This window comes from Larus michahellis, chromosome 14, assembly GCF_964199755.1.
Source record: "Larus michahellis chromosome 14, bLarMic1.1, whole genome shotgun sequence".
In the NCBI taxonomy this organism is placed as follows: Eukaryota; Metazoa; Chordata; class Aves; order Charadriiformes; family Laridae; genus Larus; species Larus michahellis.
The window spans coordinates 11,039,055-11,057,929 of record NC_133909.1 but is presented as its reverse complement, the minus strand read 5'-3'; the positions used below and the strand labels follow the sequence as shown (position 1 = coordinate 11,057,929).

General features: G+C 49.7%; 1 protein-coding gene across 7 annotated transcripts in view; it reads left to right on the top strand.

Moving 5' to 3' along the window:
- The window catches only part of TBC1D16 (TBC1 domain family member 16), a 35,618-nt gene that overhangs the window by 240 nt on the left and 16,503 nt on the right, over positions 1 to 18,875 (top strand). For 2 of the 7 annotated variants that reach the window (XM_074608158.1, XM_074608160.1), the window contains exons 2-3: positions 6,610 to 6,845; positions 7,887 to 8,508. In XM_074608158.1, the coding sequence (XP_074464259.1) occupies positions 6,668 to 6,845; positions 7,887 to 8,508 (800 nt within the window). In that variant the 5' untranslated portion in view covers positions 6,610 to 6,667. Of the gene's footprint in view, positions 1 to 77; positions 208 to 4,224; positions 4,368 to 6,609; positions 6,846 to 7,886; positions 8,509 to 18,875 lie in introns of those variants that run through there. The other 5 variants (XM_074608156.1, XM_074608153.1, XM_074608155.1 and 2 more) reach the window with 5 other exon arrangements.

The following is an 18,875-nucleotide window of genomic DNA, read 5'->3' as shown; positions in this document are numbered from 1 at the left end:
CTGAGGCGGCTGCCGGGCATCCCCCGTTCGGGCCGGCGGTGGGCGGGGCGGGGCGGGGCCGCGGGGCGGACACACCCCCGGGCCGGGCCGGGCCGGGCGGAGCGGGGCCGGGCCCGGTGGGGGTGCGGGGGTCGGCGGTTCGAAGCCCGCCCGGGGCCGGGCTGGTCCGTCCGCTTGTCAGAAGTTTCCCCGGGCTCGTCTTTGCCGGTAAAAGCGGCGGGGCCGCGGGGGGCGTCGCTCGCCAGGGGCGCGCTGAGCGGCGGGGTCGGGTCGGGCCGGGCCGGGCCGCGGGGGGCGGCGGCAGCGGGGGCTCCCCCAGCCCAGCTGGGTCCCCGCTCCTCGGCCGCTCCTCACGCCCGTGCTGTCACACCGGGTGGTGCCCGGGGACGAGGCGCCCGAGTGTCCTGCCCTGGTGATGCATCCATTTTTTTATCTCATTCTTTGTCTTCTGTTGTACAGCTTGGGGTGTTTTTATGATTTCCGTACTTTGGGGAGGTGGGTTTCTCTCGAATTGCCCCAATTTCTGCCTCTTCGTTTGCTGAGTTCTGTTACCGGCAGAGACGGGAAGATGGATGGTCGGGATCGGTGGCAATTATTTGATGTATGGCGGTCAGGCGCTGCGGGGCAGGGATTAGATGTTGATATATTGCTCGCGGTGTTGCTGACACTCTGTAAAATAACTCTGCTGCTTCCTCCTCGGCTCTGCCCCGCTTCGCGCTTCTCACACTGCCAGCTTGTCCTGCAAAGGTGTTATGTTCTTAGTGGCCACTCCGAATAGGAAATAATAAAAATGAAGGATCTTTTAAGAGAAGATGGTAGAAATGTTAAGATCAGGACAGCTCAGTGTAAAATCTCGGGCTCGCTGCTGCTTTTGTGGAAGCCTCCTTGAAGTTTGTAGGCTTAGAGGAGCTCGTTCTCATTCTGGTGATAACTTGGCTAAAACCACAGAAGTCTCTCAAAGCTGCTCTTCTGACCCTGCGCTGGATTTGCTGAATATCTGGGTTTATTCTGTACGTCTCGCTGTGTGGTTGGCATGAAGCCGGAGAGCGGGGCTGGGGCAGAGCGGTCCTGCCTCTGGCTGGGGGAAAAGCAGATAATTCCAAAGCGTTAGAGTGTCATAGCCGTGTGGTCTGATGTCTGTCATATTAAGGAAAGACTTTGCAATTAGCTCGTCAATTCAGGTGTGAAACCAGGCTCCTGGGATATTTTAGCTGCTGTTGCTTAGGGATCTAGAGCTGTGAGCGTTATCGGGCCACGGCTACTGGACGTTGGAAATAAAAAGCCATAAAAACGTTACCCGCTGCACAAGCACTGTAGTTAAGTAAAACAAAATTATGTTTAATCTTGGGACGGAGAGATATATGGCACAAGTAATTTCTCAGCACTAAAGCGTGTGTTGCAGTTTGACTTTTAGTGCTGGAGGGATGGTAAGCTTTTTGTTTGCTTTTTTATGCCTAAGCAGGTGTGGTTGGGAGCAGCTGGCAGCCTCTGATGATAGCATTTCGTTTCCCTTTTTATCTCTGAGTCACAAACTTGCAGGATTTAGTCTGCTGTCCCTTTTTTACCTTCTCAGCTGAGATGCCTCTGAGGGAGGTGTGTTCCACTGAAGTGACTGGAATCGGAGTTGTGCGAGTGTCAGGATTTCAGCCAGTGCTGGTGACTGCTGTTACTCTTCCTTTGCTCTGTTCTCTGCGTGTCACTGCTGCACCAGCAGGTCAGCAATCAAAGACTTTTTGGTGACCTACATAATTCTCCCCATGAAATGGGATGACTTCAGAATGGCTCCCTATGGTAAACTTTTTTCCTTGATTTGGCTAGGTCATCTTAAATAGCTCCAACTAATAGCTAGTAGTTTTGAAAGCTGCTTTTTTTTTTTTTTTCCCCCTAATGTAGAGGTATTGTGATACAAAGGGAAGGTCGTTACAAGGGCTCTCATGTATACATAGAGAAGTATAGATCAAGTGAGTGACTAGCTGAGAGTTGCACAGAAAATCCAGTCAGAGGACTGGAAAGAAGCTGCGACCCTGACTTCTGGGCTCCAGTACTCTGCCTCCAGTTGCTCTGCCTTCCAGCATGCTCCACCTGCGCTGGAGCTACCAGAGATGCAAACCCTGCATTTGCTTTTCCCAAGGGGAGGAGGAGTCAGAAACTTTTGCAGTGTTAGAGACCTCCCTGGTGCAGTGAGTCTATACTCCTTAAAGATGTAAAATCAAATTTAAGTTATTAAGAGCAAAAAGGAAAAAAAGCCTATTGCGTATTTCTTTCTTAAGGCATTTCATGCTTAAATTTGCTGCCGATATTTGACAGCTCGTGTTTCTCCTCTGTGCCCAGGCATGCTGTAGTTCTCACATTTCACTTCAAGAGCCCTGTAGCTTGGTTTATTTTGCTTGTGAAGCTATTAAACCCTGCACAGCAAATCTGCCCTTGGAGCCGCTGCCAGCACTGTGACTTGTTGGCTGCGGCCGGCCCCAAAGCGCAGGCTGTCATATGCCTCTATAGGCTAAACTTATTTTTGAGAGAAGCCCTGTTGCCTTGCATGCTCAGGAACTGCTCCGGTGTCGGCGTGTGCCGCACACACCAGGAGTAATGTGCTGGAGCCTGTCAGCCTGTGCCCAAGCCCTGCATTGCCCTCCTCCGCCAGAATACAGGAATCTTGTGCGACCGGAGGCAGCAACATTTGGTCCAGCAGCGTCTGCCAAGGTGCGGGTGCGATCTGCCAAGCCAAACAGGATTTTATTGTTTATCGGTTTGTGAGGAGGGGAAGGGCATTTCCACGGGAGGCGAGCAGCCGGTGTTATTTGAGATGCTGCTGGCTGGAGCTGGTCAGGCTCTCGTGAAGAGGCTCCTGGGGTGATCTCAGGAGTTGGCTCCCCAGCGCATTTCTGAGATCTCGGTTAGCTGAGAAGTGCTGGCATCGACTGGGAGAGCAGCCAGGGGCTGCGCGAACAGACTCGGTAGCTGTAGCAAAGATTTTTAGTGGCAACAGTTGATGTGTGGGAGAAGAAAATGTATGTGTGCTTAATAAATATTGGCACCGAGCAAGAGCTTATTGGCTAATTCAGTGCTTCAGCTTCTGGAGAGCTGGGTTGTCTCAGCCACATTGAAAAGAATCCTTTCAGATCAGGGGATAAATAGAAAATTAATATAACAAAATATGGGTTTTTTTGAATGGTGCTAATTTAATGCTGACTGAGCTGTAGGACAGTTCCTGCCTGCCTTCCCAAGCCCACACAAGGGGCAGCAGCAATCCTCATGACCCAGGCCCTGTGGACTGTGTGTGCAGACAGCGTCCCACACAGAAGGGGGCTCAGAATAGAGAAGACCCTGCAGATTTTGTCCCTTTGTTACTTGCTGGTTTGTGTTGTATGAACTCTTGTCTTCTGGGAAGGAGAGGCATGTTCACAAGCTGTGTTTCGGAGACTTTTGGGGTTGTACGAGTAGACTAGATGACCTTCAGAAGTCCAGTCCATCATCTGGCCCTAGCTGGGACTGACTGCTTGTCTGTTTCTGCAGCTTGTCTTTGAAACCCTGGTGATGGAAATGGCCTCTTCAGGTTGCCCCGTTCTGGTACACCATTATCCCTGCTATTAGAATGACTAAACTAGATATTCCTTACCACAGTTTAACTCAATGCTTCTCCTGTCCTGCCTAGACAGCTCTTCTTTTTCTTGGCAGTGACAGTTCACATGCATGAAGACTTTTAATGCATTCCCCTTCCTTTAATCTTCCCTTGGCAATCTCTTTCCATGCCCCAGATGGCTCTTGTCACTCTCCCTGAAACTGTCCAGTGACTTGCATCTGTTTTTCTTTAATGCTGCAACCAAAGCTACACAGGATTCCCTAGCCTGTGGCAATGGTGAAAGGATTAATTTGAGTCTTGCTGATGATATTTATATATCCTGGTATATTTGGCTATTTGTTTGCAGCATCGTAGTGAACTCTGATTTCTGATGCATCGCTCTTCTGCAAGACAAATGCAACAGACTAAATTTCTATGCCGGCAGGACCCCCTCTTCCTCTCCTCTGGGTGAGGTTGATGTTGTTTCCTCTTCCCAGCCTGTGGATGCGTGCGCGTACCTGCAGCGCCGTCCACCTGCACTTCAAGGCAGTGCTGGAGCAGCAGGTGTTTGGCAGGATCAAAGCGATATTTCCCATTAAGTTCCTCCTGCTTTCCAGGGAGCAGCTTTTGATCTTTTACCTGTTGCTTTGTTCTTTCTCTGCTAGGTAAAAGCTAATTAAATATTGCCTCTGTTGGCAGAGAAGTCCTGCACCTCTGCCCGCATTCCTGAGAGCCCCTGGAGAGCTGCAGTAGGACATCACACAAGCTCTTCTTTCATACGTGCGTCTCCATCTGCTGTCCTCAGCAGGTAAAGCTCGCTCCTGTTTTCTGAGGAAGCATTCCCTGGTCAACAGCCGCAGCCACCTGGTACCACCTTCCTCCTTTGCATATGCAGGTTTTGCACTTTTAGAGTTCTAATGAAATAGCTGACATAGCTGAAGGTCTGGAAACCAGGCTGCTTTCAGTCTTTAGAGCAGCGGGGCATAGCTGAGCAGACCGTGCTGCCTATGAAAGGTGGTGGTAACAGCTGACCCTCTTCAGCTATGCCAGAGGCTCAGGGCCTCTGATGCTGTACAGGTTGCTCCACATTGCTGCTTCGGGCTCCCTCAATACCGTGTTGAAATGGTGTGATGTAACTTGGTGGTGGGAGGCAGGAATTGCAGCAGAGTTTACTCTCTGTGTGACTGCAGGGTACAGTGAGAGAAAAGGTGATTTGCTTTTTAAATACGGTCGAGGCATATTACTTTCTCCAAGATGTAACCCAGAGCCTGACAAAAAACACAGTACTGTGTTTTTTGGCGATCTGGACAAGAACAAGCATATGGCTCCATTGGTGTTTGTTTTTTGGGGCTGACAAGTGAAGATACGTGTTGTGTTTGGAGCTAGAAGGAGACATGGGTGCGAAGGACTTGCAAAGTAATTCTCTTACCCTAAGCACTTGTTGGGCACAGTACATAGCAGGGTTGAGGTTTCTCTGTCAAGTTCCAGCAAAGAATGCAATGCAGAAACTGCTTATGCTGTGATTCAAGCCGACAAATCTAGCGATTGCCAGTTAAACCAATAGTTTGTCCTTTAGTGAAGGCTCTGTCAACTACTTGGCAGTCTCGTTTGCAATCTTCTGTATGTACAAATCTGTCAGAATCAGGACAGCTATTTTCCTTCCCTGAAGCTTTTGCTCTGCTCTTTGGGAAGTGCTGGTTTCTGTTTGCCCTCTCTGCCTTCTCACTTCCTTGTTTGCCTGGAGATACCATTAAAAACACGTTTAAAGAAATCAGAGCTATTCAATGTTTGATGATGCTTGTGTTAGGCCCCTAGATGTTTCCTGCATACAGTGCGCCTGATAGCACAAGTCAGGGCCTTTCTGCTTTTCATTTTATTCCTGGCTACCCAGTTGCGTGCTCTGCAGACCATGGGGTGGGACTTGTCCACCATGCGCTGCCCCTGGACCTGGCACTGTGATGGTCTGTGGTGTGTGCTAGGTCAGACTGGCCTGTTCATGAGCAAGTAAGGCCGTGTAAATACAAAGGAACAAAAGTCAATGTTTCCTCTCCTCATGTACTTTTGGCAGACCAGAAACTGCCGTGCCTCCGATGGTCTGCTGCCCAGCTAGGGGCGGTAGGAGCAGGTAGAGCCTGCTCTGCGTTGAACTGTGTTGGGCTGTCTGTGGGATTGTGTTGTGCAAGACCCACCGGCAGTTTCAACACATCAAGTCTTCTTCCTGATCTGTCTGCTAAATAGTTTATTGCTGGGGTGACCCCTCTGGAGTCACTGTAGAGCTCCCCATCAACAGCCCATTTGAGCACAACACTTACTCAGTGATTAGTTAGAGATCATACCCCATAGTTAGCTAAAGTTACCTATTGATAGATGAAATGTTTGCCTTAGGTTGGCGTGCCATACGCTGCTATTGGAGTCTGCCCGCTCTGTTGAACACGGCTCTCTTGCCACTTATCGCTGAAAATGCTCTATTTATCCATCATAGCTCAAAAAACAAATCAAAACAAAGCCCCAACCCAAAAACCTCAAATGCACAGCAGGATTGTGCCAAAAATTGGTAAGCACAACATGAACTTGTTTTGATTAATGTTTTTTTGGAGATCAGTGGTTACTGTGGATGAAGCAGCAGTCCCTTGTTTAATGTCATGGTCTCGGCAGTTTTTCTGTGCAGAAGGAATCCTCCAGGGTCTACTCTGACTCTCTTTGACATCCCCAGGACAGTGATACATCGGGCAGCTCTGCATCGCTGAGCTATTCCCTTAATGGGCAATTTTCAGTGACAAGCATTACTTTTCTGTTTCCTCCCCACAGTAACTATTAAAATGTGGTTTTTTGCTGCCTTCATATTTCTCCGTTGCAGAGAAAAACATCCCATCATTCTGTACTTCAGCATCTTTAAAATGTAGTGGTGATCTTACAGATCCAGAGCATTTGGAGGCTTTTACTTGAGTTTTAGGATTGATGGGAGACCTCCTCCTTCTCAGACAGCGGTAGGCACATGCTGTGTTGTCGTTATATTTATTCTAACACTATTCTCTACTCCTTCTTGGCAGATCTTCTGAATTCGGCTCCTGATTAAAGCTGGCAGATAATGGAAACATTTCCTTGGCGATGTCTCTGGGGCGACTCCTCCGACGTGCCTCTTCCAAAGCTTCCGACCTCCTGACCTTGAATCCTGGTGGTGGCAGCAGTCCAGCTTCCATACTTGATGGGGAGATTATCTACTCTAAGAACAATGTCTGCGTCCATCCACCTGAGCTGCTACAAGGCATCGGGGAGCATCATCCAGGTGATAGGGTGTTGCAGACACTGCTCACTCACTCTTTTTCTCTCTCCTGGGGTGTGTGTGTGTATCAAATTCTACGCCTTGGGCTCTAAAGAATGAAGAGGTGCCGGTGGGGAGCAGGGCAAGGCAGTCTTATGGAGGACTAAGGAAAGCCATCCACAAGCTGATCCATCAGCTCGTCTTTTGGTAGGAAAATTAATGATGTTTCTCCTTCCTCTTCTGGTCTAGCATGGATTTTCTTGTTTTAGTAAGTCCTTTTGTATTGCCCGAAGATGGACAGTTGTCATTTGAGAACGGTAGCTTCTGTCGCCCTTTCAAATACGTGTGTTCAGGGAAGCCAAGTATCATCTTGTAACTGTCGTTGCTAGAGTGGCCTCAACAACCATTGAGGGAAAAGAAAGAAAACCTGATTGTAGCTGCATGCAGTGGAGTAAATGAACATAAATACTGCGCTGTCCCTCTATTCTCGTCTGTTAATGTGCTCTTTCATGTTTTCATCAAAGAGAGCTGTGGCTACTGGCTTGGCTTCACAAAACTAATTATTCTGTGAACACTGACCCACGCTCCCCTTCTTGTGCGCATAACTCTTTTTTCCTTTTGGCTTTCCATTAAAATTGTAGCCCTTTAGCTACACTAAGGTAAATATTCTTGAGAAAGAAATGTTTAGCTGGCACTTGAAATTGTTTAACTAACAAACAATGGAAGTTTTTCATGTAGCAACATATTTCAGAATTTACTCTTTATTAGTAATCTGTCCAGGAAGTTAAAGTATTTGCATGTCATTTCTGTGTCCACTTAGGCCAGAGGGAATTTAGACTATTCAAAAGGCATATGCAGACTTGAAATTATTTGTAAATACTGGATAATGTTGAGCACTCTACAATTCATTTAGCAGAATTCTTTCCTGGTAAATAAAAGGGTTTGTTTTGCCCATGTGTAATGGTAGTGAAGTGGGGGGAGACGGGGAAGAGCAAATTTCAGGCTTTGGCATTTTCCCAAGAATAAAACTGTGTCATAACTGGCTGCTCCTTTGCTCTCTCGAAGGCTATTTGTGCTTGTACATGGAGAAAGATGAGCTACTTGGAACCACACTTATCCTTGCCTGGGTGCCGAACTCCCGCATTCAGAGGCAGGATGAAGAAGCCCTGCGGTACATCACTCCTGAGAGCTCCCCTGTCCGTAAAGCTCCCCGCAAACGCGGCCGCCACACTCAGGGCTTCGGTGTTGTCCAGCAGGCTTCCCCCACCGAGCAGAGAGGGACAGTCATCCTGAAAGGAGAAGACATCTTGACTGTGTCACAGCTTGTGAAAGATGTGGCTTACATCAGCTCCCCCTCTTCAGAAGGGGAGAAGCTCTCCCAGTGCTGCCCAGCAGCAGACAGCACCCGCCGGTCCCCCCAGCCTGCCCGCAGTGACTCAGGAATCCTATCGACAATCAGTTCTCAGGAGGAGCAGAACAGGTCGGAGCTGTCGGTGGAGGAAGGTCTGGACTGCAGGCCAGAGCCAGGGGAGGACGAGGGCTCCTTGGAGCTGTCTGCTGATGATGTGAGCAGGGACAGTACGTTTGACTCTGATTCTGATGCCTTCTCTTCCCCCTTCTGCCTCTCTCCCATTAGCGAAGCCCTCGGGAAAAGCAGTAGTTCTGTGTTTCTGGATAATGAAAGCAGGTGAGTGCATCCTTTTCTCTAGTTTCTGGGCAAATAGCTGGAGTGCTCATTGCTGAGGTTGGAGATGCTGAGGGAAATTGGAGAGAGATGGATTTGATGGGTGAACTGTTTGGTGGATGAGGAATTGGTTGGATGGTCGCATCCAGAGGGTAGTGGTCAACAGCTCAATGCCCAAATAGAGATCGGTGACAAGTGGTGTATTGGGACCAGTACTGTTTAATATCTTCATCAATGACACAGACAGTGGGATCAAGTGCACCCTCAGCAAGTTTGTGAATGACACCAAGCTGTGTGGTGCAGTTGACACGCCTGAGGGACAGGATGCCATCCAGAGGGACCCAGACAGGCTGTAGAAATGTGTCCGTGGGAACCTCATGGGGTTCAACAAGGCCAAGTGCAGGGTCCTGCACCTGGGTCGGCGCAGCCCCCAGTATCAGCACAGCCTGGGGATGGAGGGATGGAGAGCCGCCCTGCTGAGGGGGACTCGGGGGTACTGGTGGATGAAAAGCTGGCCATGAGCTGGCAATGTGCACTGGCAGCCCAGAGAGCCCCTGCATCCCGCGCTGCATCCCCAGCAGTGGGGACAGCAGGGCGAGGCGGGGGATTCTGCCCCTCTGCTCCACTCTGGGGAGACCCCCCTGCAGTGCTGCCTCCAGCTCTGGGGCACCAACAGCAGAAGGACACGAAGCTGTTGGAGTAGGGCCAGAGGAGGCCCCGGAGATGCTGGGAGGGCTGGAGCCCCTCTGCTCTGAGGACAGGCTGAGAGAGCTGGGGGGGTTCAGCCTGGAGAAGAGGAGGCTCCGGGGAGACGTTATTGCAGCCTTTCAGTACCTCAAGGGGCTCCAGGAAAGATGGGGACAGACTTTTTAGCAGGGCCTGTTGTGACAGGACAAGGGTTAATAGCTTTAAACTAAAGGAGGGTAGGTTCAGACTAGATGTAAGGAAGAAATGTTTTATGCTGATGGTGGTGAGACACTGGCCCAGGTTGCCCAGAGAAGCTGTGTATTCCCCATCCCTGGAAACATTTCAGGCCAGGTTCGATGGGGCTCTGAGGAACTGATCTCATTGAAGACGTCCGGGCTCATGGCAAGGGGGTGGGACTACATGGCCTATAAATGTCCTTTCCCACCCAAACTATTCTGTGATTCTATGAAGCTGAGAAGCGTTGCAGTGGCATTGAGCTGAATATCCTGTCTTGATTCAGACTTACTGCAGACACCTGTGTAATTTACAGGAAATTGTTTGTCGGCCAGTCCTGCTTCTGCTCAGTGAACCCTGGCCCCAGACATTCAGGGCGGTGTATGTACGGTCTTTCAGGTGAACTGTCTTGAGCCCTGGAAGCAGCATTACTAAATTAAAAAGGTCCTTTGTTGGTCTAATTGGCGCTGCTGAGGAGATGTGCTAGCTGCTTCTTGTGGAGAGCCACATCAAAGTGTCTGTCTGACTTCTCTGAGCTGTGGCTGCCTCTCTGCAAGGCACTGTGTTGACATGAAGTCTGCATGTATGAGCTTGTTTTGCTGGTGTTCCGAAAGTGGTCGCAATTAAGACATATAAATATTAATTCTCGCATGTCTAACCTGGGTATTTTAGTCAATGCTGGCATATCTAAATGTCAATGCTTCTCAATGGCATCTGCAGTAAACCCTCCGTAGGGGAAAGGAGGCACCTTGGCAGAGGAGTAACGAGCAGGAGGACAGCTGTATCACTCACTGCATTGATACGCATGTTTCTGGCGTTCCGGTCGATGCTCTGTGCACCGTGTCACTCGTTTCCATCTTGGGGTGGATGGGTGTGCTGTGTTCATGCAGCACCACGGGACTGATTTTCAGGCTAGAGCTCAACTTTGAAACTACACCTGAAATTAGGAAAAACGAGTTCTCCTTTGTGCCTGTCAGCAATGTACAGCCTACATTAAGTCTTGACATTTGAAGAAATTTTGCCTCTTTATTTTATCTCTGGGCTAATCTCAAACACAGAGAATGCCAGGAAGAACAAGGTTTATGAAAGAAGTATTCTAATCCATTCAACTCTCTCTCTGGATATTTTGAAACACTTCAGTGGGGTGATCTTGGACTTTGTATCAGCTTTGCAGTTGATAAGTGTCCTAGCAGCATGCTTCCCATTAGCTGCGAGCTCGCAGGGGTTTCTGGGCTTGAGCTCTGCAGCAGCTGGATGGGCAGCGGTTTGAGGAGCACCTTGGCCAGGCCAAACACAGCTGTCCCGTCCCGTCCTGTCCCATCCCATCACGTCCTGTCCCACCACAGCTCTCCTCTAGCTGCAGGGGGGCTTGCAAAGCAGCTGCAGGGTGCCCAGGGTGGGCCTTTGGTTTCCAAATTGTCGTGAACAACATCCATTTGACAGTGACGTTTTTTAGCGTTCTAGATATGACGCCTGACAGTCCTATTTGACAACTGTTAATAGGAATGTAGCAAACTTTGGAAACTATAAATGTCATGAAACACACCTTGAAAAAATTTTACAGAGAGGCCTTTGCATGATTAAATATCATTCCTAATAACTGACTTTATTTTCTTGGTTCCTAGGCAATTTGTCCCTTTCAGATTGTGTTCTAGCACTGGGCTATGGCTCAGGGGTTGAAACTTTAGTTGCATACACTGTCAGGGAATGTCGTGTTGTTTAGAAATTTCTTGGCCTTGAATTAAAAAACAGAAACCCCCCAAATCCACTGTAACCAAAGCCTCGGTTTGTTTAAGGTGTGTAATTTTTTTTTCCTGGAAGCAGCACTGAGAATCTGTGTGTTTGGCCTGTCTCTATCACCCTGAAAAAAAGGAAGTTGGGGGGGGGGGGGGTTTAAGCATTTTTTTTGTAAATAAGGTATAATCCTGTGAACATTTCTGAGTTCCAACAGTAAGATTCTTAAAGGAAAAACATTCCTGTCTTGCAGTATGTTTGTGGGGAAGCTGTGGCCTCAGCTGTGGCTCCATTCACCCACACACCCTGAGTAAGGGGTCATTATCCCCACTTTAGAATCACAGAGTGGTTTGGGTTGGAAGAGACCTTGAAGATCATCTTGTTCCAACCCCCCTGCCCTGGGCAGGGACACCTCCCACCAGACCAGGTTGCTCCAAGCTCTGTCCAACCTGGCCTTGAACCCCTCCAGGGATGGGGCAGCCACAGCTTCTCTGGGCAACCTGGGCCAGGGGCTCACCACCCCCACAGCCAAGAATTTCTTCCTCAGATCTCATCGAAATCTCCCCTCTTTCAGCTTAAAACCATTGCCCCTCATCCTATGGCTCCCCTCCCTGATCCAGAGTCCCTCCCTGGCTTTCCTGGAGTCCCTTTAGGGACTGGAAGGGGCTCGAAGGTCTCCCCAGAGCCTTCTCTTCTCCAGGCTGAACCCCCCCAGCTCTCTCAGCCTGTCCTCACAGCAGAGGGGCTCCAGCCCTCCCAGCATCTCCGGGGTCTTCTCTGGCCCTGCTCCAGCAGGTCCATCCCTAGTGGTTAGAACAGGTTTAGTGGTTAGATGCGGGGGTAGTGAGGGGCACGTTCAGAATAATGTCCTAAGTGCTGACAGCCAGGAGGTTGGGCTCATCCTGCGGAAATCCCAGACCTTGGCCCTGAGGCCATGTGCTGGCAGGGGTGTCCAGCAGCCCAACGGCATGCCCCTGGCGAGGAGCTGGCGCAGCAGGGTGCCACGGGCAAGGAGCCTTGCGGTTTAACTGTTTTGCAACACTTACACTCTGAGCTGCTAATAGCATCAGGGAAGGAAGGAAATAGAGTTTATTGCATCTTCGCTCCCTTGCCTGTGAATTCCTGCAGCATTTCCCCGCTGTTCGGCAGCCTGGCTTGGGCGAGCCCTCTGCCGGCTTCCTTGCTGCTGCTGAGCCCCAGCAGCTCCAGACGGGTACAGGCTTTGCAAACACCCTGCTCCTGGTAGACTTTTCTTCTTTCTTTTTTTTTTTTAACTCCTCTGGCACCAGTCTGGAAGCCTTGTACAGTGTATGCAGCACTCATAATTTGCAGCAGATTAATAAAACAGACCTTTCATTGTTTGAGACTTCAGACTTGAAAGGCTTTTGTCCAGTGTGTCCATTTTTTATGCCAATTTGTTCTTCCCCTTAGAGCCCCCTTGCGTGATATCTGCAGGATCTTACAAGCTGTTTGAGTTGAAAATTTTGCACAGAATACTTTGCACAAGTCTTGTCGAAAAGCATGCTCTTATTTCCTGCGTTCATCCCAGCATTTGGGGGGCGGGGGATGCTGTTTCAGAAGTCACTACAAGCATGAGAACAGCTTCCTTGTTTCTTAAGGTTGGTTTTTTTTTTCTGCTGGCTGCTTCCCATCTGAGCCAGAATTGGAGTGTGAACAAAGTTTGTGCTGCTGGCAGATTGTTTCAACTCTTTTCCCTCCCTACCCCCCGGTCACCACCTCCTCCCTGCAAAGAGGAACGAATGTTTCTGGTTATTTCCCTCTGCACTGGGGAGCGGTTGTAAAGAGGAGTTTGCTTTTCCCCGTGGTTGTCTCCGAAGCTGAAGCAATGCTCTGCATGGGTGTTTCAGTCCAGCCATCTTTCTTTCTGGGCAATTAGATATCATCAGAAATGGAAAAATGTGACATTGTGGAAGAATTAGGACGTACACGCAGACTTGGATCGGGTGAGGTCAGGGGCTCAGCAACCTGCTTGCCGAAATATCCGTATGACCAGGAGGCACAGGTCCTGCGTGCCTCTTGGAGCGTCCCCTGAGGAGGTGGCCTGGCCTCCTGGGCAGGAGGGAGCCAACAGGCACGTACTGGTGTGTGCAGAACAGGGACAGGGAGGAAGAAGGGAGGTGGGCTTGAGAGTGCTCGAGTTGCACAATAAGTCAGTCATTTTAAGTCAACAATTCGCCTTGTAGAACATAAGGAAATAAAAACGTATCCATTGTTTTTTGGGGTTTTTTTCCCCTCTGTGCTTCTCGGTTTGACAGGCTGCCAGGGATCCCATGCAGCGATCGATGCTTTCCTCCCATTTACACAGTTCCTCAGGCTAGGAGCTAGGGGAGTGTCCCATCCACCAGCATACACATTCTTCCTTCTCTTTTTAGAGGAGCCTGGCACTTCTTCTGCACAGTGCACTCATCTCTCAGGGAAAGGGGGCTTCACTCTTCTGGGGTTTGTGTCCTTGTTAACTTTGGGGGCCCCTTTCCGCTCATAGCACGTGGTTCCTGCAGGGGGGTAGCTCATGTGGGAAATGCCTATATTGATAGTGGCTTTGTCATTGACTGCTTTTCTGTGGGAAAGGAGGGATACTGGAAATCAAATCATTCCATTCTATTCCTTTTCTCCCCTGTCACCGTTGTTTGCTGTCTGTCAGGAAACATTTGCCTTGTGGTCTGAAGGACACTAATTCAGGACAACTGTACTCTAGACCCAGCTTTGGTTTGTTGCCGCCCTGCTAAATTACTCAGCTTCCATTTCCCCCATCAGTAAAGTGAAACTAAAAGCCTTTTGTTACATCCTGGCGACCAAATAGCATCCGACACCTATATAATGTCTTTCAACCAATGCTTCTGAAGTTATTTTAACTGACCATGACATCAGATCTATACCAATCGGTTGCAGAGGCACTTAGTGCTCTGTAAGTGGGGTTGCTGGGGTTTTTTTGTGCCGTGACAGAGTGATCCTGGGTTAACAGGAGCTTTCCCTGGCAATGGGTGGTTGGGCTGCTAAAGGCTTTTCACTTCGGTAATAAACTGCAGTTGCTCTTACATGATGAGCACCATATAAAAATGCTGAAGAGGACAAAGAAATGCTGGCGTTGGTTCCTTCACTAACTTCAGGTTGGGATGGTGGTCGATACAGGCAGAATTTGGACCAAGAAGCCTCTGTGGTGGAATCGTATGAGTGGAGCTTGGGGCAACATCTGGCCAGAGGCTGGAGCTCTGCGAATGGTCATGCAGGTGATGGACTAGGCGCCAGCTCAGCATCCACAGCACTTGCTTTGAAGGACAAGTAGAAACGATGTGACCAACGTGGTCACGGGCATCAAAGCAAGAAGGAAACCTCTTTCATAAGGAGGTGATCATTTTAGCAACCAGTAATAAAAATAATGAAACGTTTTCATAATGGCGCTAACCAATGGTACAGTTCTCATGTTCTTCAGCAGACATGAAATCACACAACAGGACTATTGCAGACAGTCAAGGCAAAGCACACAACACAAGGAAAAACTCCTTTGGTGTCGCAGTTGATGCAATTTTTACAGATGTGTTGCACATCCTGTTGTTAAGCCTCTTCCCAGGGAGTTAATCAGTAAATTACCCTCTCACGAGGGAGCGGAGGCGCAGTGTTACGGAGGGTGGCAGCAGCTGCAGGAGCGGGTGGTAACAGAGCGCACGGTGTTGCATCATGTTGTTTTGGCAGCTCACCTGAGAGGCTTAGTGCCGCTCAGACCTCTGCAGAATAAACAGGAGGCAAAATTATAAGGGAAATGAGCTGAAATTAGTGTGAACTGGCAGGAGCTCTGGAGTCATCAAGAGATTGGGAATTCATCGCTGCTGTAACAGAAGTGATTATATTGTTAGAACCAGGGGAACTGGTCACAGACTTCAAAATCTCCTGTAACTTCTTGCAGCATCTTGTGTCATGCTACCTTACATTTGATGATTTCAGCCTTGGGGATGAGTGCATGGGGTGCCTCGCTGCTTCTGGTTCAGGCTCCCATTCCCTAGGACCTTGCCCGAATTAGTGCGATTTATGATGTAAGACACACAAGCACCTAATTCCATTTGTACCCAAACCAGTGCCCAGGAAAACAATATCCCCAAATTCTTCTTCCATCAGAAGGACAGTCCTTTTTCCCTTCTCTCCGAGTCATGGGGTAGGTGTAGAATCCATCTTAGGCAGAACTTTCAGGAGGTCTGCACGGAGCTGTGTCCTGGAAAGAGGAGCTGGCCTTAGCTGTTTGCTGTCAGCAATGCTGTGTAATCAATTAAAGTCATAGAATAGATCACAGAATCATAGAATTGTCTAGGTTGGAGGGGACCTTTAAGATCATTGAGTCCAACCATCAACCTAACACTGACAAAATCCACCACTAAACAACGTCCCTCAGCACCATGTCTGCCCGGCTTTTAAATACCTTCAGGGATGGCAATTCAACCACTTCCCTGGGCAGCCTGTTCCAATGCTTGATAACCCTTTTGGTGAAGAAATTTTTCCAAATATCCATCTTAAACCTCTCCTGGTGCAACCTGAGGCCATCTATCGCCTGTTACTTGGGAGAAGTCGTTACTGGATGCAAAGCTGAGAAGGTTGGACAGATCCAAGAGGTTGCAGAGGCATACAGCTCTATCTTGGTTTAAACTGAAAGATGGCCATTTTAGATGAGATCTGAGGAAGAAATTCTTTGCTGTGAGGGTGGTGAGCCCCTGGCCCAGGTTGCCCAGAGAAGCTGTGGCTGCCCCATCCCTGGAGGGGTTCAAGGCCAGGCTGGACGGGGCTTGGAGCAACCTGGTTTGGTGGGAGGTGCCCCTGCCCAGGGCAGGGCGGTTGGAACTGGATGGTCTTTAAGGTCCTTTCCCACCCAAACCATTCAATGATTCCATGATTCTCTATAAATATTTAAACAGCGAGAACATTAATAATTTGATGATCAGAGCAGGTGACGCCCAGGAACGAGACCTCACGGGCAGGGGAGCCATGGAGAAACAGCGAGGAACCCTCCCCCAGGTTTGGGTTTGCTTAGGAGGACGGGGAAGCTCTAAACTCGCGGGTCCGTGGCCGTGGGCGAGTGGTCGCCGTGGGGCGACCGCTCGCGCCGCTGGGTAGAGCGCGCCCCCTGGCGGCCGCGGTCGCGGCCGCCAGGGGGCGCGCTCTACCCAGCGGCGCGACCGGTCGCCACGGCCACTGCTCGCCAGCCGTATGGAATCGCAATGAAACAGGATAATCTACAAAAAATGACAGCCCAGAGAACCACAGTATTCCCAAGGGAGCGGGGCTCCTCATCCCGGGCGGGCGGGTGGCAGGAGCAGAGGGAGAGAGGTGGGTTTCTCCGAGGGTTTTGCAATAAAGGGCCTTTTCCCAGGATATTGGGGGCGTGTTTGGTGGGTGAGAAGCTCAACGTGAGCTCGCAATGTGCACTGGCAGCCCAGAAAGCCACCTGAATCCTGGGCTGCATCCTCAGCAGCGGGGGCAGCAGGGCAAGGCGGGGGAGATTCTGCCCCTCTGCTCCTCTCTGGGGAGACCCCCCTGCAGTGCTGCCTCCAGCTCTGGGGCCGCCAACAGCAGAAGGACACGGAGCTGTTGGAGCGGAGCCAGAGGAGGCCCTGGAGATGCTGGGAGGGCTGGAGCCCCTCTGCTGTGAGGACAGGCTGAGAGAGTTGGGGGGGTTCAGCCTGGAGAAGAGAAGGCTCTGGGGAGACCTTAGAGCCCCTTCCAGTCCCTAAAGGGGCTCCAGGAAAGATGGGGAGGGACTCTGGATCGGGGGTAGAGCAATAGGATGAGGGGTAATGGCTTCAAACTAGAGGAGGGTAGATTTAGATGAGATCTCAGGAAGAAATTTTTCACTATGGTGGTGGTGAGCCCCTGGCCCAGGTTGCCCAGAGAAGCTGTGGCTGCCCCGTCCCTGGAGGTGTTCAAGGCCGGGCTGGACGGGGCTTGGAGCAACCTGGTCTGCTGGGAGGTGTCCCTGCTCAGGGCAGGGGGGTGGGACTGGGTAGTCTTTAAGGTCCCCCCCAACCTAAACCATTCTATGACTCTATGATATGATTCTATGACATTCTTGCATTTCTTCTGTTACTTATTTATACGATTGTAACGCCCAGGAATCCAAATCGAGAGGGGAGATAAACGTCCCTGGCGAGTATCCACAGCTTTGTGAGGGAAGGATTGCGTTAACTGGGTCAAAATAAATAGCCTGTCCCCTCTAAAAGTACAACAGTATATGCAAATAAATCTGCATAGTCTCTGTCATCTTGGCTCGGTCCGCGCAATTATAACAGCATTAGGCATTTACAATAACTCTGAAACATGCTTTGAGCCAGCTCTCCTTTTTCCTCTCCCTTTTCTGCTACTTGAGGAAAGCTCTCCCCTTGGGAGATCCGCATTGTATTGTGGAAACAGTGAAATTCTCTCTGGGTGGTGTTGGCTTGGCTCACACTGGGTCAGGAGCAGCGCAGAGTCCGGGGAGTTGGTTAACTTTGTCTGTCAGTAAAAAGTCCCCCAGAAATTCCCAATTCATTGCTTAGAGCCAAGAATATAAGAACAAAGGTAATCTTCAGGGCTTTCAAGGGACCAGCGTTTTGAAGGCTTGATTGTAATTAGCATAATTAGTGTAGAATTTTATTTTTGCATGGATAGAACAGAGGGGAAAAAAAGCAAAATAATCCATTAATTTTAAATATAAAATAAACACTGGTAAGAAAGGTCCCCTTTTCCAGTCTGGAATAGGCCGAAAAGCAAACATTCTTTTTCAAGCTTTGCTGAGAAATCACTTTTTCCATCTAAGGAATTTTTTTTTTAAGTGTTGCATTTCGATTGATTTATTAATGAGCTAAAGCCTAGGCATGAGGTGCCCCTTCTCTGTATGGATTGTGAAAATCTGCCATTCAGCTTTTGGAATATTTTCCTTCCTTAAAATGAAGGTAACATTTGCATCGTTGAGCAGCGTACGCTCGGCTCTAAATGATTTGTTGTGTTTGGCTTCTGGGAGCTATGTGTATTTTATTCATAAGCATCGAACTGCTAATTCTGCCCCCGCTACCTCACTGCAACAAGAAGTCCCAGAGAAGAACCTTGCTGGGTTTCTCCTCAGTAGCCTCCACCTGCCTGGAAGCCTCAGCTGGGAAAAACAGATTGCTTGTGCTTTCGCTGAGGGGGCGTGTGTATCACATTCCACACTTTGATCGGGTAAAAGAGATTGAAACACACATCGATTCATGACAAACTTCTGATTTTTTTTTTTCCCCTTCCCATTTACATTCAAAATAATTGACTCAAGAATTCTGGGTTTGTTTTGTTTTCCTTTCGGTTTAGTTGGCAGCAGTTGGGGGGAGCCTTGCGGAGGGGAGCGGGGCTGTTTTTCTAAAGCCCCCCCTGTTTCTGGCTGAGATCGCTGGGCTTCCCCATGGGCCACTGGGACCGGGAGGAACAGCTTCGGGGCAACAAAGCCCGCAGTGTGGCCAGGCTCCCGGCTGGCTGGGACGGTGCTGAGCTGGGCCATCCCGTGCCACCGCATGGGTTGTCCCTGCTCCGCTGGGGGACGAGCGGGCAGCAGGGCTGGACGTGGCATGTCCCGGCTGTGTGGGAAAGGCGGTGGGGTGCTGTAAAAGCGGATCGCACCAGCCCCGGAAAGCATAACAAATTGTTTTGATCTTTATTTCTCAAGGACAAACCAATTACACTTATCAGAAGGCAAAGCTGCATAA